Consider the following 13,642-nt stretch of genomic DNA (forward strand, 5'->3'; position numbering starts at 1 on the left):
GGAGTTGTTAAAGTAGACATGAATTAATGATTGAATTAATTATCGGAGTCACATAGCGTACAATTAATTTTGTGGCTTTGCCTCAGTCTTTTTTCCCCTTCCCATCTGTGCGTAGAGAATGTCAAGAAACATTTTCTAATTAATTTATGTGTGATTATCAGGTCTAGTTTCTGGAAGGTCTTCAGTTTCAATTTGTGACAGGCTCCAGCAGACGGGAGAGAAACTCCGAGAGATAGAGGTGGACGTGTGAATGAGGAAAAGGCTATTCTCCTGAAACACACACACACACACCATTTCTCTTTCTATCTGACGTGCAGTTTCAGATTAAAATGACAATCTGAGCTGCCTCCTTGAGCCGTGACTCCGGTCAAAGCTGATTCCAGACTTTTCCGTGGGACAGATCTCAAACAGGCACCCAATTATAGTCAAACCCAGCTTTCATAGAACCAAGAGTGACTGGATCAGGTTCAAACTGTGCACAGACACCACAGACAGAACATCGTCTCTAAACCTCTCAACCTGAGCTGAACTGAAAGTGACACTGAAACTGATTTCTCACCCAGCCTTCTGAACCAATGGTACTAGAGTCACTACTGTCTTAGCAATGAACCATCCAACCATCATCCATCCATGCATCTGTCCATCCAAGTATCCATCCATGAATTCATGATGCTTGCCAGCAACATCCTTCATCTCCTCCTGGGGGATCCTTAGGTGATCCTAGACCAGAGGGGAAAAACGTTCGCACCAAATAGTTTTCCGGTCTTCTCCCAGTGAGACGTGCCTGGAAAGCCTCCAAAAAAAGAATGGGGGTGTGGAACGTAAATATTAAAGTAAATTGAGAGCTTCAACATTAGGCCTAGAATCTTTTTCACCACAATAGACCGGATATGAAGATATAGCCCTGATCCACTCTGCCATCACTCAAAGACAAGGCTCCAGTTAGCTAAACTTATCTGCTTGACAAAAAGAATCACTCCCAACTTGATGAGCATTGCACCGCACTTCTAGACTTGGAGAACTTTTAAGCATCATGAGAGATTCACCTCCATGTGGACCCACCACCTGCAGGGACAGCTGACGAAGCCCAGCGCAGGTTGATTTAGGAATCTGTTTTGTTATCTGGTCGTTTGTACTTGTGTTTGTTTCATTAAAGGTTCAAACTAGTTCAAAAAGAAAAAAGACCAACTTTTGAGTGTTATGGGTTGCCAGCAGCCCATTGGGCCCCTGGAAGCCCCTGTATTTAACCATAGAGCCAGTTGTGCATGGCTATAGAGATCCTCCAGAGACGAGGTGAAGAGCAGGTGGCTGCTTCAGCAGAGAGCATAAAATTACAAAACTGCTTTTATAGATATGGCGTTTTAGGCTAATTCTCTCTCCTTCCATCCGTCTTCTGATAGGTCCCGATGATGTCCAAGAGAAAGTTTTCATGTGTGAATGTGAGTTTTTTCTCCATTTAATTGTCTTCAGTCACAATGAGGCAGAGGAGGAGAAGGCTCATCCTCTGTCACTGTTTTCACCCCCGTCGTCCTCTGAACAGAAAAAAAACGCGTTCAGTTTTCCCCCTCGGTTTATCTTTCTTCGCATATTTGTGAATTTGCATGTTTGCTTCTTGCTCTTTTCTGCTGCTGTATGTATTTTGTAGATAAAAGTTCAGCAGTGCAGTTAAGAGAAATTAGTTGGGTAAACAGTGGTAAATGTCAATGATAAAGTTCTGTTGAAGCTCATCTGATTAGCGGGGCTACGCAGGTGTCTTATCTTGCCTGTGCAACAGAGGGTAAAATGGAAATGATTGCGTGGTCCTGAGCAGCAGATGCCTATCCCAGAAATGTCTATCTGCCGGCGAGCCGAGCCGAGCCTGCTGGACTTGGGGGACTCAGGGGTGCTGCGTGGAAGATCACGGAGAAGGTAAGATGAGACGGAGAAAAGGAAGCGCCATCGGGTTGCGATTGTTGCAAGATTGAGGCCCTTTATCAGGTGGCGTTAGAAATGACGAGTGGTCATTAATGAGAAATGCCGGGTAGGCGGCATGAAAGCAGGTCTCAGACCGGAAAACAAATCAGAGCTGGCAAAGGGAGACATTTCTGGGAAAAACAAAGAATTCCTCAAAGCTGCATTTACCACTATGTGGCCATATGTGCCAAATAATGCTCACTGTGATAAATCTAAAGAAAACTAGTGGAGAAATTCATTTTTCTTTGCAGCAACTGATCAGTTCTGTTGTTTCTGTCCGCAACGGTCAGCAGACTGAATTGTTTTAAGTGTTTCCAGCTAGAATTGGGATTTTTGCTCATTAGTACCCTAGAGAGGGAGCAAGAACTAAAGGGGAGTCGGCGTTGGGATTTGTCATTCAGCAGAGGTTAAACCCCACCTATTAGCACCGGGTCGGAGCACCACGTAGATAAAGATTTCCTGTTGTGTGGTGTCAAAAAATCAATAGCTCCGCTGTGATGCGCTCATTTGATATCAACAATAGTCTTTTTAAAAGTCAATTAGGCTTCATAGAGAAGAACACAGGCCTAGGGTTGCATGTTTCTGCTGTTTTTCTGCCGATTCTGGGCCGAAGTCCAGACAGCCTGGTCAGCTTGCTCCTTTCTGGACACCGAGCTGTCCTGCAGTCAGTTTGGGTTTAATCAGCAGTAAAGAGTTACTAACTGACCCCTCCTGCAGACTGATAAAAGGCAAAACTTGTTTGCAATTCCTCCTGAACTTGTGGAGAGTTTTCACTTAATAGGCATTTATTATTAATATGACACATCAGTGAAGATAACAGCCCACCTGCAGGTTTAATTAATTTTCCTTCCAAGCTGTATATCTGTGGAGATGGAGCTGTTAATCTGCCAGAGGAACAAATTTGTCCATCATGTTCTTCCCAGTCTATCCTGGACAGTTTACAGAACAAATCCACAAATCCAGTGGTTGTATTGTATTTACATTTTTTTTCCCTAAATCCATAATTAATTTATTTACATTTCTTTCCCTTTTTAAAGCATGAATAATAAACTCTTTGTTTGGCTCTGAGACGGCCTTGCATTTACTGACCGCATCAGCCAGAAACTTCACAAGCTTTCCTTGAAGGATCTGCTTCAAACAGATATGTTTAGTATCTGTGTTCAGGGCTCCTACACAGCCTGGAAAGGTCTGGAAATGAATCATTTTCCAGGTCTGGAAAAGGTGTAGAAAATAAAATAGAAATGTCAGGATTTCCAGACTTTAAATCAAATTCCATTTTCCGGAGTTTATGTCCGTCCGTCCATCCATCTGATGCTTAAACTCACTGTTTTCTGGTTCTTTATTTAAATCATTACTTTTGTCATTAATTTTGCTTTAAGAATCGGCTGAAAACGTATTTTGTATATGAAAGATGTGCAGGTAGCTGCAAACCCAGTCTTCCTGCTTTGTCGCTTCATATCCGAGGACTCTCCTGCATCCGTTTCTTCGCTCCGGAGTCTTCAGGAACAAACGTGCAAACAGCCGGCGGCCAGAATCTGCAGATCATAATAACTTTGATTTGTCTAATTTCACATTAACGTTGTGCGTTAATTAAACCGTCAGTACGACACAGAGAGCAGCACTGATCCATGAATCCGGTAACAACCTCCTCCTGGTCTCCTCCACCTTCAGCTCGACCCCCGCCTCCCTCCGTAATCCTCCTCCCCCACTCGTGGGTTAATGGCGTTAGTCATTTCATTAATGACGGCTGATTGTTTTATTGTGTTGGCTCGTCAAAGAGGCCTGGACGCCCCAGTGGCTGCTGAAGCATCCGTATCGATAAGCCTTTGTGTGTGTAGCTGCTGACAGGGGCTGTGAGTGTGTGTGACAACGAGCCTTGTGTGTTGAGGAACGTGTTGTGTGTGTGTTTTCACCTCACATGCAGAGTGTAGCAGTGACCGAGAGGTTAGTGGGCAATGCGTGGGGGTTGTTATGGAGGTCTCTGGCTGACAGGGGGGGTAATTAACAGGGATTAGGATTGTTGGAGGCCTCTGTTACCTCAGTGGACACTGCTAACCTGTTGGGATTATCCAGCAGCTCTCATTAGTGGAAAACAGTGATAGCAGCTCCACTGTCTGCATCTGTGGTGATGTTCTTTGCTTATGTTTGTTCATTAAATGACTGGTGGTTCTCGTAACAAGGTAATATAACTCATTCAGAAACTCTCCAGGTGTGTCACAGAAATTAAAACACTGGGCACACACAGCGTTTACGTTTGCAGTGAAATCAGCAGCATTTTTAACAGTGCACTGAATTTAATAATTGTCTCAAATTTTAGATATACTTTCAAGCTTTCCCAAAAATCTAGTATCTATGTTGAAATTTACTTGACGATAGATTAGTATGAGACAGAAGCTGAGCTGCTATTCCCTGCCTATCATGCTGTGACAGACATGATGGAAATGAAGACTATAATTTATGCCTCAAACAACCAGTCGATGCTTTATTTTTAGAGCGTTTTACATACCCAGAGTGACCAAAGTGCTGTACAGGTCCATAAAATACAATATTACCATAATATAGACAATAAAATACAACATCCACAGCAAAACCAATAGAATAAGACGAGTTAAAACAATAAAAACATTAGATTTCCATTTTTTTTACTCCTTCTGCCGGAAACCTATAAAACTCACCAGTTTTCTGCAAATTTCCAGGTTTCACAGTAAATAAGTCAGTCAGTCCATCCATCCATCCATCCATTTTCCATACAGGCTTCTTCCTTACTGGGTCGTGGAGGAGCTGGTGCCTATCTCCAGCGGTCTATGGGCGAAAGGCAGGGTACACCCTGCACAGGTCACCAGTCCAAAATCCCTAAAAAAATAAACAAATAACAAACAATAGAGAGATTAAAATAAAAAGGACTGAACTTGTTTTGGAAAAAACTTTAATATACAACTCATTAAATTACTGAATTTGTGCTTAACCGTTAATCCAGTTTTCACCAAACAGAAATTACCAATCCCAGCATAACTGAGCTGTGGATGTCTAAAGGCAGCTGGGTTTTTATTATATTAAAACAGTCATGTCTCAGCTGGGTTCCAGTTCTTCATATCCACGTATGTCTGCTCCAGTTTTCCAAACTTCATAATGTCCTCATTCCTTCTCCCAGCACTTTGAGTCATTTTGGCATTGAGGAGACCAAGCCATAAAGACTTCCAGAGGTTTTTTGATTCAGTTCTTCCTGCATATACATCTTAAAAATGCATCTATTGCATATTTTCTCCTGGGAACAGGTCAAGACCCCATACCATCATGGACCTGGTAGATCAGCATCTCAAATACTGATGGTCTGACCACAGTCCATGCTTCCACTGTGGGACTTTGTGTTTTTGGTATGATCTCCCTAACAGATTTATATTTGCTTTTCGTTTATTACACTTAAATGTTTCAGATCACCAAACATCACCACATTTTTAAATCAGACGAAAATACAAAGAGCAACTTTAAAATGTATCGAGCTAAAAAAGCTCTCCAAACAAAACCTGGCTCTAAGTGAAAAATAATTTGCTCCCGTGTTAAATATTACATTAATTGCAATTATGCAAATTTTCTTTGTTAAATTTCACTACACAGCCTGAAGTATGATTTCTGTCTGACCCGTTTAAACAATCACCCAGGCTGAACCTCTCTGACAGCGTGAAGTCGGCTGAAAGATATGCCAATCTAATGAAATTCAAGAATAGATGAGAAACAAAGTCTTTAACATCCATCAGTCTGGAAAGAGGTACAAACCCATTTTTAGGACTTTGGGACCCCAGTGAACCACGGTGAGAGCCATCATCTACAACTGGAGAAAACATGAAACAATGAAGAACCATACCAAGTGGGGCTGGACTACCAAAATGACTCCAAGAGCTCATCAGCGACTCATCCAGAAGGTCACAAAAGAACCCAGAACAACATCTAAAGCTCTGCAGGCCTCACAGCCTCAGTTAAGGTCAGAGGTCATGATTCATCAATAAGAAAGAGAGACTAGGCAAAATTGGCCTCCATGGGTAAGCTCCAAGGCCAGAACCACTGCTGACCCAAAAGAACACAAAGACCCGTCTCACACTTAATAAAAAAACATCCTGATGATCCCCGAGACTTTCAGGAAAATATTCTGCGGACTGATGAGAAAACAGTGGAAGTTTGCAAGGTGTGTGTTTCGTTACATCCGGATTAAAACTAACAGCATTTCAGATAAACATCACACCTACACCTGGTCATACATGGTTGCTGTGTGATGGTCTGAAGCTACGTTGGTCATTTAGAACCTGGATGATTAACGGAACCAACAATTCTGCTGTTTCAGAAAATGCTGATAGAGGACAGCCATCATCAGGTTATGCAGCAGGAAAAGACACAACAGCAGGTCCATCTCCAAATATGTAAAACAAAAACACAAAATGAAGGTTTGATGTGGCCTAGTCAAAGTCTAGGTTTATATTCTAATTGAGTTGCTGTGGTGTGACTGGCTGTTCATAAAACAATTCTGCAAAGAAGAGTGGGCCAAAATTCCTCCACAGTGATGTAACAAGCTCACAACTAGGTATCGCAAACAGGTTGGTTGGGATAAATAACCTTTTTCCGTTAATGCATTAAATAATCATTTAAAAACTGCTTTTTGCCTCTGGCTCAGATTGTGTTTGACCTGAAATATTTAAGTACGATAAAAATCTATAAGAGGGAAATCGTTCTGTTTGTTTTCTTAATCTGATAAAAAAAAAAGTGGCTGGTTAAAAACGCCAGAATTTTCTGTGAACAATGATCCAAACATACATGAGTCCAACTTCTCCATGTTTGGCTCTGAGTAAGAACCTTCCCTGAAAGGTCGCAGGGGAGCGCCTGTGTCGGACTGTTTGTAGTTTAATATCTGAGTTGGTTTACTGAGGTCAGATCCTCATGAACTTTCACAATGAGGGTCAGAGGCGCTGCTTGGCCCGATAAGCATCCCATGTGATGAGGATTAGCCAATGGCAAGGAGGCGGAGTGGACATTGATGGAGAGCAGCGATAAGCAGGGTCAGCGTGGCCGGCCGAGGCCTCCTCAGATGATAGCAGACGAGATGGTGGCTGGACAGAGGCTGGACTTTGGACTGATACCAAGCAGGAAGAATCTTGGTCAAACTTGGCAGAATCTGGCTGAACTAGTGTTGAATATTTGTGTCTTCAGTGCAGTCCGAGCAGGTCAGCTCGGCAGGTCAGCAGAGCTCCTGTCGGGTATTCTTGTATGTGGTATGAGGAGAAACGGTGTTTTCTGTGACCGCTCTGAATAACAAAAACACACAGTGCTGATCATGATAACGCAGATAGCATCAGCTTCATAAAATGTGATCACTCTGGCACCTGTGTCCCTGTGAGTTAGGAGGAACAAACCACTTCCTGAGATTTTCACCACAACAGTGTTTCCGACAGAAAAAACAATATGTTCAGGTTCGCTCTGACTTTCAGGGCTGTTTTATTAAATTAACGTCTTGTTCTCGCTGCCTTTTCTTTCCTGCCTCAAACCTTTCCGTTCCCTCAGTAACCCCCCCCCCCCACGGTCGACTGTGGGAAAGCCATTTTATCAGCGTCTGTCCGTTGTTCTCTGCTGGGGATAGATACAGAGAAGATAGATGACTGTTTTGACATGGAGAGTGTTAGACAAACACTCTTATCTGGCCCACCACTTTAGACCGACCCCCCAAAACAGTCTCCTGAAGCAGAGGCGAGATGAGGAGGGTGCTGGAGGGGCTGAGGGGGGGTTTATGTTTTGATCAGATGAGGAGGTCAGGTCCAGGGGCAAACCCAGAGGCTGCTGGTGTAATCGAAGCGGTTGCTGTTAATCCCACACAACGCTCACCAGCTCGTCCATTCATCCTCAGATTTTTTCCAAACTACAAACTCCAGCACTTGGAGCTGTCTCCAGTCTTTAAATGGATGGATCAGTCCTCTGTGCCCACTGGCTACCCAGCTCTATCTGGGCTGCAGCAGGCACAGACCACAGCCGTCACCGCCATCCGTCTGCGCTTATCTCCTCGCTTTGAGGAAGTGTGCGAGAAGTTTCTCCCCCGTTTGAGCCGGCCGGGATCTGACTCCCCCTGCTGTCGAGCCGCCGACAGAACGCGCCGCCTTCAGGGTTCAGGTCAAGTTCGGCTGTGGCGCTTTTTCACCAGGATCTTTCCAATCAATTCCCTTCATTAAACTGAGCTCCGGTTGGATGCAGGAACTCTGTGGCACATTAACCCTGATATCAACCTCTCTTCTTCTTCGCAGATGACCTGCAGCTGAGTGATGAAGAGGGCGACAGCAGGGTGGTGGCGGTCAGAGCCCTCCAACCTGACACTGTCTGGGGCCCGTTCCCAGGTATCTTCCAATCAGAAGGCAGCACAGAGGAGCAAAACACAGAGGTAAGAGCTGCTTCTGCTGTGAGGATGAATGAACCCAGCAGAATCTGGCAGCCATCATGGAGACACTGGGTTTTATTCACTGGGTGGATTTAAGACACATTAACACTTTTCTCTGGTCACCTACATCGGCTCTGGTTAACAGGACACGTATTGCAGAAGCCATTTCCAGCTGCAGCTGTTTTTATTTAACTGATGATATACAATCATGTGAAAAAGTTAGGACACCCCATGACATATTCAGTTCTTTCCAAAGAAAAAGTTCACATCTGTCTCTAAAAACAAAAAGCATTTAGCTGGCCCTAATCACCAAATATAAACCTTGTTTTACTCATTAAATAAAATACAGCAACAAAAATATGTTTTCTAACTGAGGACAAAGTTAGGACACCCCACCCCTAACACCAGCTGTTAGATTTGATCTGAAATCTTGCCGCCGTCTACCAGTCTCTGACATCAGCGTAAGTATAGTTTGTCCCACTCCTCACTTCCAGCTGTGAGATGTCTGAGGTGTTCCAACCATTTCAAGACAACCCCACAACAACTCGATGAGATGAAGATATGTGCTTTAACTAGGACTTTCCATTTCTTAAATCACAGTCTGTCCTTGGTGGATTTACTGGTTTGGGTTGTCATGTTGCAGCGTCCAGTTTTGTTTCAGGTAGAATTTTCTCCAGATGGTCTCATATTTCCCTCAGGAACCCTCTGATAGATGATTTAACTCGTGGTGGATTCTGGGATGGTGAGCTGGTGAGGTTCTGCTCCAGCACAGCATCCCCAAACCATGATACTTCCACCTCCATGCTTCACAGTTGGCATGAGGTTGCTTTCCAGGAATGCTGGATTTAGCTTATGCCAAACATGTGCTCTGTTCTGAAGACTCATTAATCCATAGAACATTACTCCAGAAGTCCAGGTCTTTGTCTTTTTCTCTACCAAACCTTTGTGGCCTTCATGAGCAAAGGTTTCCTCCTTGCACACCTCCTGTTAAAGTCACGCTGGTGCAGTCTCTTTCTGATTGTATAGCCATGCATGCTGATATCAACAATAGCAGGAGCCTGCTCTAAGTCCCATGGTTTCCAATAGGGTTTTTGGAGACTTATCATCTTGCGGCCTGCTCTTGAAATGAACTTGCTTGGACAGTCAAATCTGGACATGTTGGTGAGACCCCTTTAAGTATCTAACCAGACTCGTAGCTGCTGAAATCTTCTCCCTGAAGGCCTCAGACAGCTCCCTGTCACCAAGATGTTCACTCTCACTTCAACAGTCAGGAGCACCAAATTAAATGTCTGAGGCTGAAACAGGACAACACTCCTTCAAACATGCTGAGTATTTATGATGTGCTCCTGATTGATGATAAACCTTTGTTTAATTTTAGCATTTTTAGGTGGGAATAAAAGTGAGGATGGCCTTATTCCTTGTAACAAATATGATTTTTTTATTTATTTTACAGAACTTTTTAATAGGTCTTTCTTTAGTTTAATTGTTAATTTATATTATTATAATTTCTCAGTGTTTTTAATATTAAATACCTCTGTTCCCCAACATGCTTGAAAACATACAGACTGTTGTAGGGTGTCCTAATTGTTTTTCCCTTCACTGTATAGTGAACTATAATTGGATGAATACGTTTTGCATCCTCTAATTCCTAAAACCGCCTTTCAGCAGTTTTTTTACCAGAAAACTGTAGATCCTATGGGAGTGGGAGTCAGAGTGGGTGAAAGTAGACATAAGTACCTATGATTTGATGTAGAAACTGTCCGATCAGGTAAAGTCCAACTTCCTGTGAGCCGTTTACACTTTATTAAATGGTGTTTCCGCTGTCAAGTGTGGCTCAGCTGTGGAGCTCCATATAGGGCTGAGTTTGTTGCACCTCTTTCACCAAACTCCCATTATTTTGAGGTTGCAAACATAAAATGAAACATGTTTTCACAAAAAAAAAGTCACAGCAGATTTATTCCTTATTGAGGCTGATGTTGGATGAATGTTTTGAATGGTTCAGCCAAATGTGCTTTATTATATTAAGTGTGCTTCAGTGTGTTAATGCACCAAGCCCTTGAGGAAAACGTAAACGTTTGAACGTATTTATTCTAACTTCTTTATTTAAAAGCCCACTATCCTGTTTAGTAGGAGTTTACCGCTTTATTTTTCTGTTTAAAGGTTTGATCTGGATTAAGGATGCACAATATATCCACATTCACATCGGTATCGGCCCATCTTAGGTCGTTTCTTAACATATCATTAACACGTGGTATTTGTTCGATCATGTGACAGTGATGGAGCGCAGGATTTTTTTTTTTACTGAAGCAGAGAAGCAAAGTCAGCCGTGTGGTAGATTTTTCTTCATGGTAGAGAAATATATATAATATTGGTAAATATCTGTTATCGGCCAAAGCAGCGATTTTAATATTGGATATCGCCCAAATTTTCACATTGGTGCATTCCTAATCCAGATTTCCCTGTGGATTTATAGAAATCTGCTTCCCCCACAATTGGTAAACATTAAAATCTGAAACGTTTTGATCACATCTGCACACTTTTATTCAGGATCAGTTCCTGGTTTCTCTCAGCTCTGCTCAGGAGGAATCACCAGGTTTCCAACCAGACCACGAGCTTGAATCCTTGTTTTATAATGTGACATTTTACCCGTTAAACATTTAAACAGGATTCTGCTGTTCCAACCCAGTTTGCCAATATTTTTACAGAAAAATAAAGTTTCCTGCAGATAGAGCTGAGTTAATTTGTTTGATAAAACATCTGCGTGAGGCATCTTGCATCCATGTCCGCTGCTGAGGTGAAGACAGACCTGATTCTGGAGAGGCCAGAGGTCAGCTGAGAGACAGAGAATGTAAACATTGATATCATGTCTGTGTGTGAGAGTTGTTGGAAATGAAAACAGCCGCGCGTTTGTGCGTGATCCTTGGGAAATAGTGTGTGGGACCGGATGGAGCCCTATCAGAGGCTGAGTTCGTGCATCATGTGCGACTCCATCTAATCATATGATACTGATGCTGGGAGAGGCTTCCTGGCATGGAGAAGAGCCACAGACAGATGCATGAATCCTCGCTCAAACAAGCTCCTTCTTCCCCATATTCCTCCTTGTGATCCAGTTTGCTCCCCGTCGTCTCATCGACTGTCTTGCAGCTCAGTTCGACTCTGACTGTAGCACCGAAAAGTCCAGATCCCAACCAGGCCAGAGCCAGTTCAGATGGAGATTACAGCGCCTATCCGGGCCTTTTCCCCATCAGCGTCCTCCTCCTCTTCTCCCAGCCCTCCCCAGACGTCCGCCTGTCTTTTATCTCCTCATGGCGCCATCCTCCTGGACAACAAACCCCAGTGATTGATTCCTGCTTGATAGGCTCTCATTTCTAAGATTTCATTTATTATCAGTGTGCCTCTGAGTGTACAGATAGATCTGTGTGTGTGTTTCTAACCCATCACCTTTTGTTCTTCCTCTCATCTCCTCCAAACTATGAAGCCTTTTTATGTCTGTTTAAGCATTTTTATTCATATGGAAAGCATCCCGTCCTGACTGTTAAAACCATTTCACTCTCTTCTTCCTCATCTTCTTCCTCCCTCGCTCCTATCCAAGCAGTGAAGGAGAGAGGAGACGGGCCTTTAGTATCTGCCGGAGATAGTGGCTGTAATCTCACATTCCTCCTGGTTTTCTCCCTACTGTCACTCCACATCCTCTCCGTCCCTCCCTCAGGGGTCAGCAGGGGTCAGGGCCATCCCGTTCAGTGTGTTTGGGAAGAGAAATCTATTCATCTCCTTGAGCTGTGGTGGCAAAACCGGAGCCGTAAAGGCGGATTTCTTTCCACAAAAACACAGTTAGATAGAAATAATGAACTCATCTGACAAAATAAGATGTTTCTATTAAATGAAAGAACCACTGCTGTGAGGATCATTGTTTAATCTGATGGCTAGATCTTCCTCCTTGATGATCACCAACTTGGAAGGGAGATTTTACAGATCTCATTGGCCCTTTTCAATTTCCTTCAGATGATGGATCTCCTTGATTTGGTGCTAACTCGGGTTCTGGCCACCCTACAGAGGAAGATTATTGCAGCATGAGGGTGCTAGGAGACATGAATGGCCCCAAGGGTCTCCAACACATATGTGCCTTCAAAGAAGCTGTTGGTAAATCGCTATCAGGTGGCAGTCATGGAGGCAACCTGAGGACCTGACGGTGGACACCAATGGTGAAGGAATCCATCAAGCTGCAGTAGGAAGCCTTTAGGGGTTGGTTGTCTCTAAGGTCTCCTAAAGCAGAAGACTGGTAATAAGAGGCCAGATAGATTGCAGCCATGAGCTTTTAGGAGGAATGAAGGAGCCCAGGAGGACTCCCCGACTGGGTTTGGATTGGATTGCCTGGGGGAGTACAGATCTAGATTAAGATGTTGTCGAGCCTTGGAAGAGGCATTTTAATGATCTGTTGAAGAGGTTGAGTTTGCCCTGAGACCCTGAAGGCTCTGGATATCACTGGGCTGCTCTGGGTGGGAAGCTTGACTTTGGTGGTGGTCTTAGTTTTTTTAAATTGAGGGCTAGAGGATGTGGTTCAACTGTCATGGGATCACACTTAAGTATTTGAGAAGGTTTTATTCAGCGCTTTGGAGTAAAGACTTGGACTGATTATTGAATCTTGGGTTCTAGAGGCACAGTGGGGGTCTTCTGCAGGTCCTTGGAAATCGTTTGAATGATCTCAAGCAGAACCACAAAGAAATTCTTCAACATCTGATGTTTTGCATCTCTGTTGCACTTTATTATTGTCTTCAATGTTATCTGTTGTCTAGTTTAAACATCTAATTGATCTTACTTTGGACTTACTTTGGGTTTCCTTAAACAGAAAAACTTTTTATCCAATTTGAATAAATAACTGAATCTGACTGCACTGTTCAATGGTTAGGATTAATTGGAATGTACAGGGGTTGGACAATGAAACTGAAACACCTGTCATTTTAGTGTGGGAGGTTTCATGGTTAAATTGGACCAGCCTGGTAGCCAGTCTTCATTGATTGCACATTGCACCAGTAAGAGCAGAGTGTGAAGGTTCAATTAGCAGGGTAAGAGCACAGTTTTGCTCAAAATATTGAAATGCACACAACATTATGGGTGACATACCAGAGTTCAAAAGAGGACAAATTGTTGGTGCACATCTTGCTGGCGCATCTGTGACCAAGACAGCAAGTCTTTGTGATGTATCAAGAGCCACGGTATCCAGGGTAATGTCAGCATACCACCAAGAAGGACGAACCACATCCAACAGGATTAACTGTAGAC

The 13,642-nt window shown here is 43.3% G+C and overlaps 1 protein-coding gene across 1 annotated transcript in view; it reads left to right on the forward strand.

Annotated features, from left to right (window-relative positions):
* The window catches only part of zfpm1 (zinc finger protein, FOG family member 1), a 115,805-nt gene that overhangs the window by 79,262 nt on the left and 22,901 nt on the right, over nt 1-13,642 (forward strand). Inside the window, exon 4 of the mRNA XM_047347698.1 lies at nt 8,232-8,365. Coding sequence (XP_047203654.1) covers nt 8,232-8,365 — 134 coding nt within the window. The remainder of the gene's footprint in view (nt 1-8,231; nt 8,366-13,642) is intronic.

This window comes from Girardinichthys multiradiatus, chromosome 2 (assembly GCF_021462225.1).
Source record: "Girardinichthys multiradiatus isolate DD_20200921_A chromosome 2, DD_fGirMul_XY1, whole genome shotgun sequence".
Lineage (NCBI taxonomy): Eukaryota > Metazoa > Chordata > Actinopteri > Cyprinodontiformes > Goodeidae > Girardinichthys > Girardinichthys multiradiatus.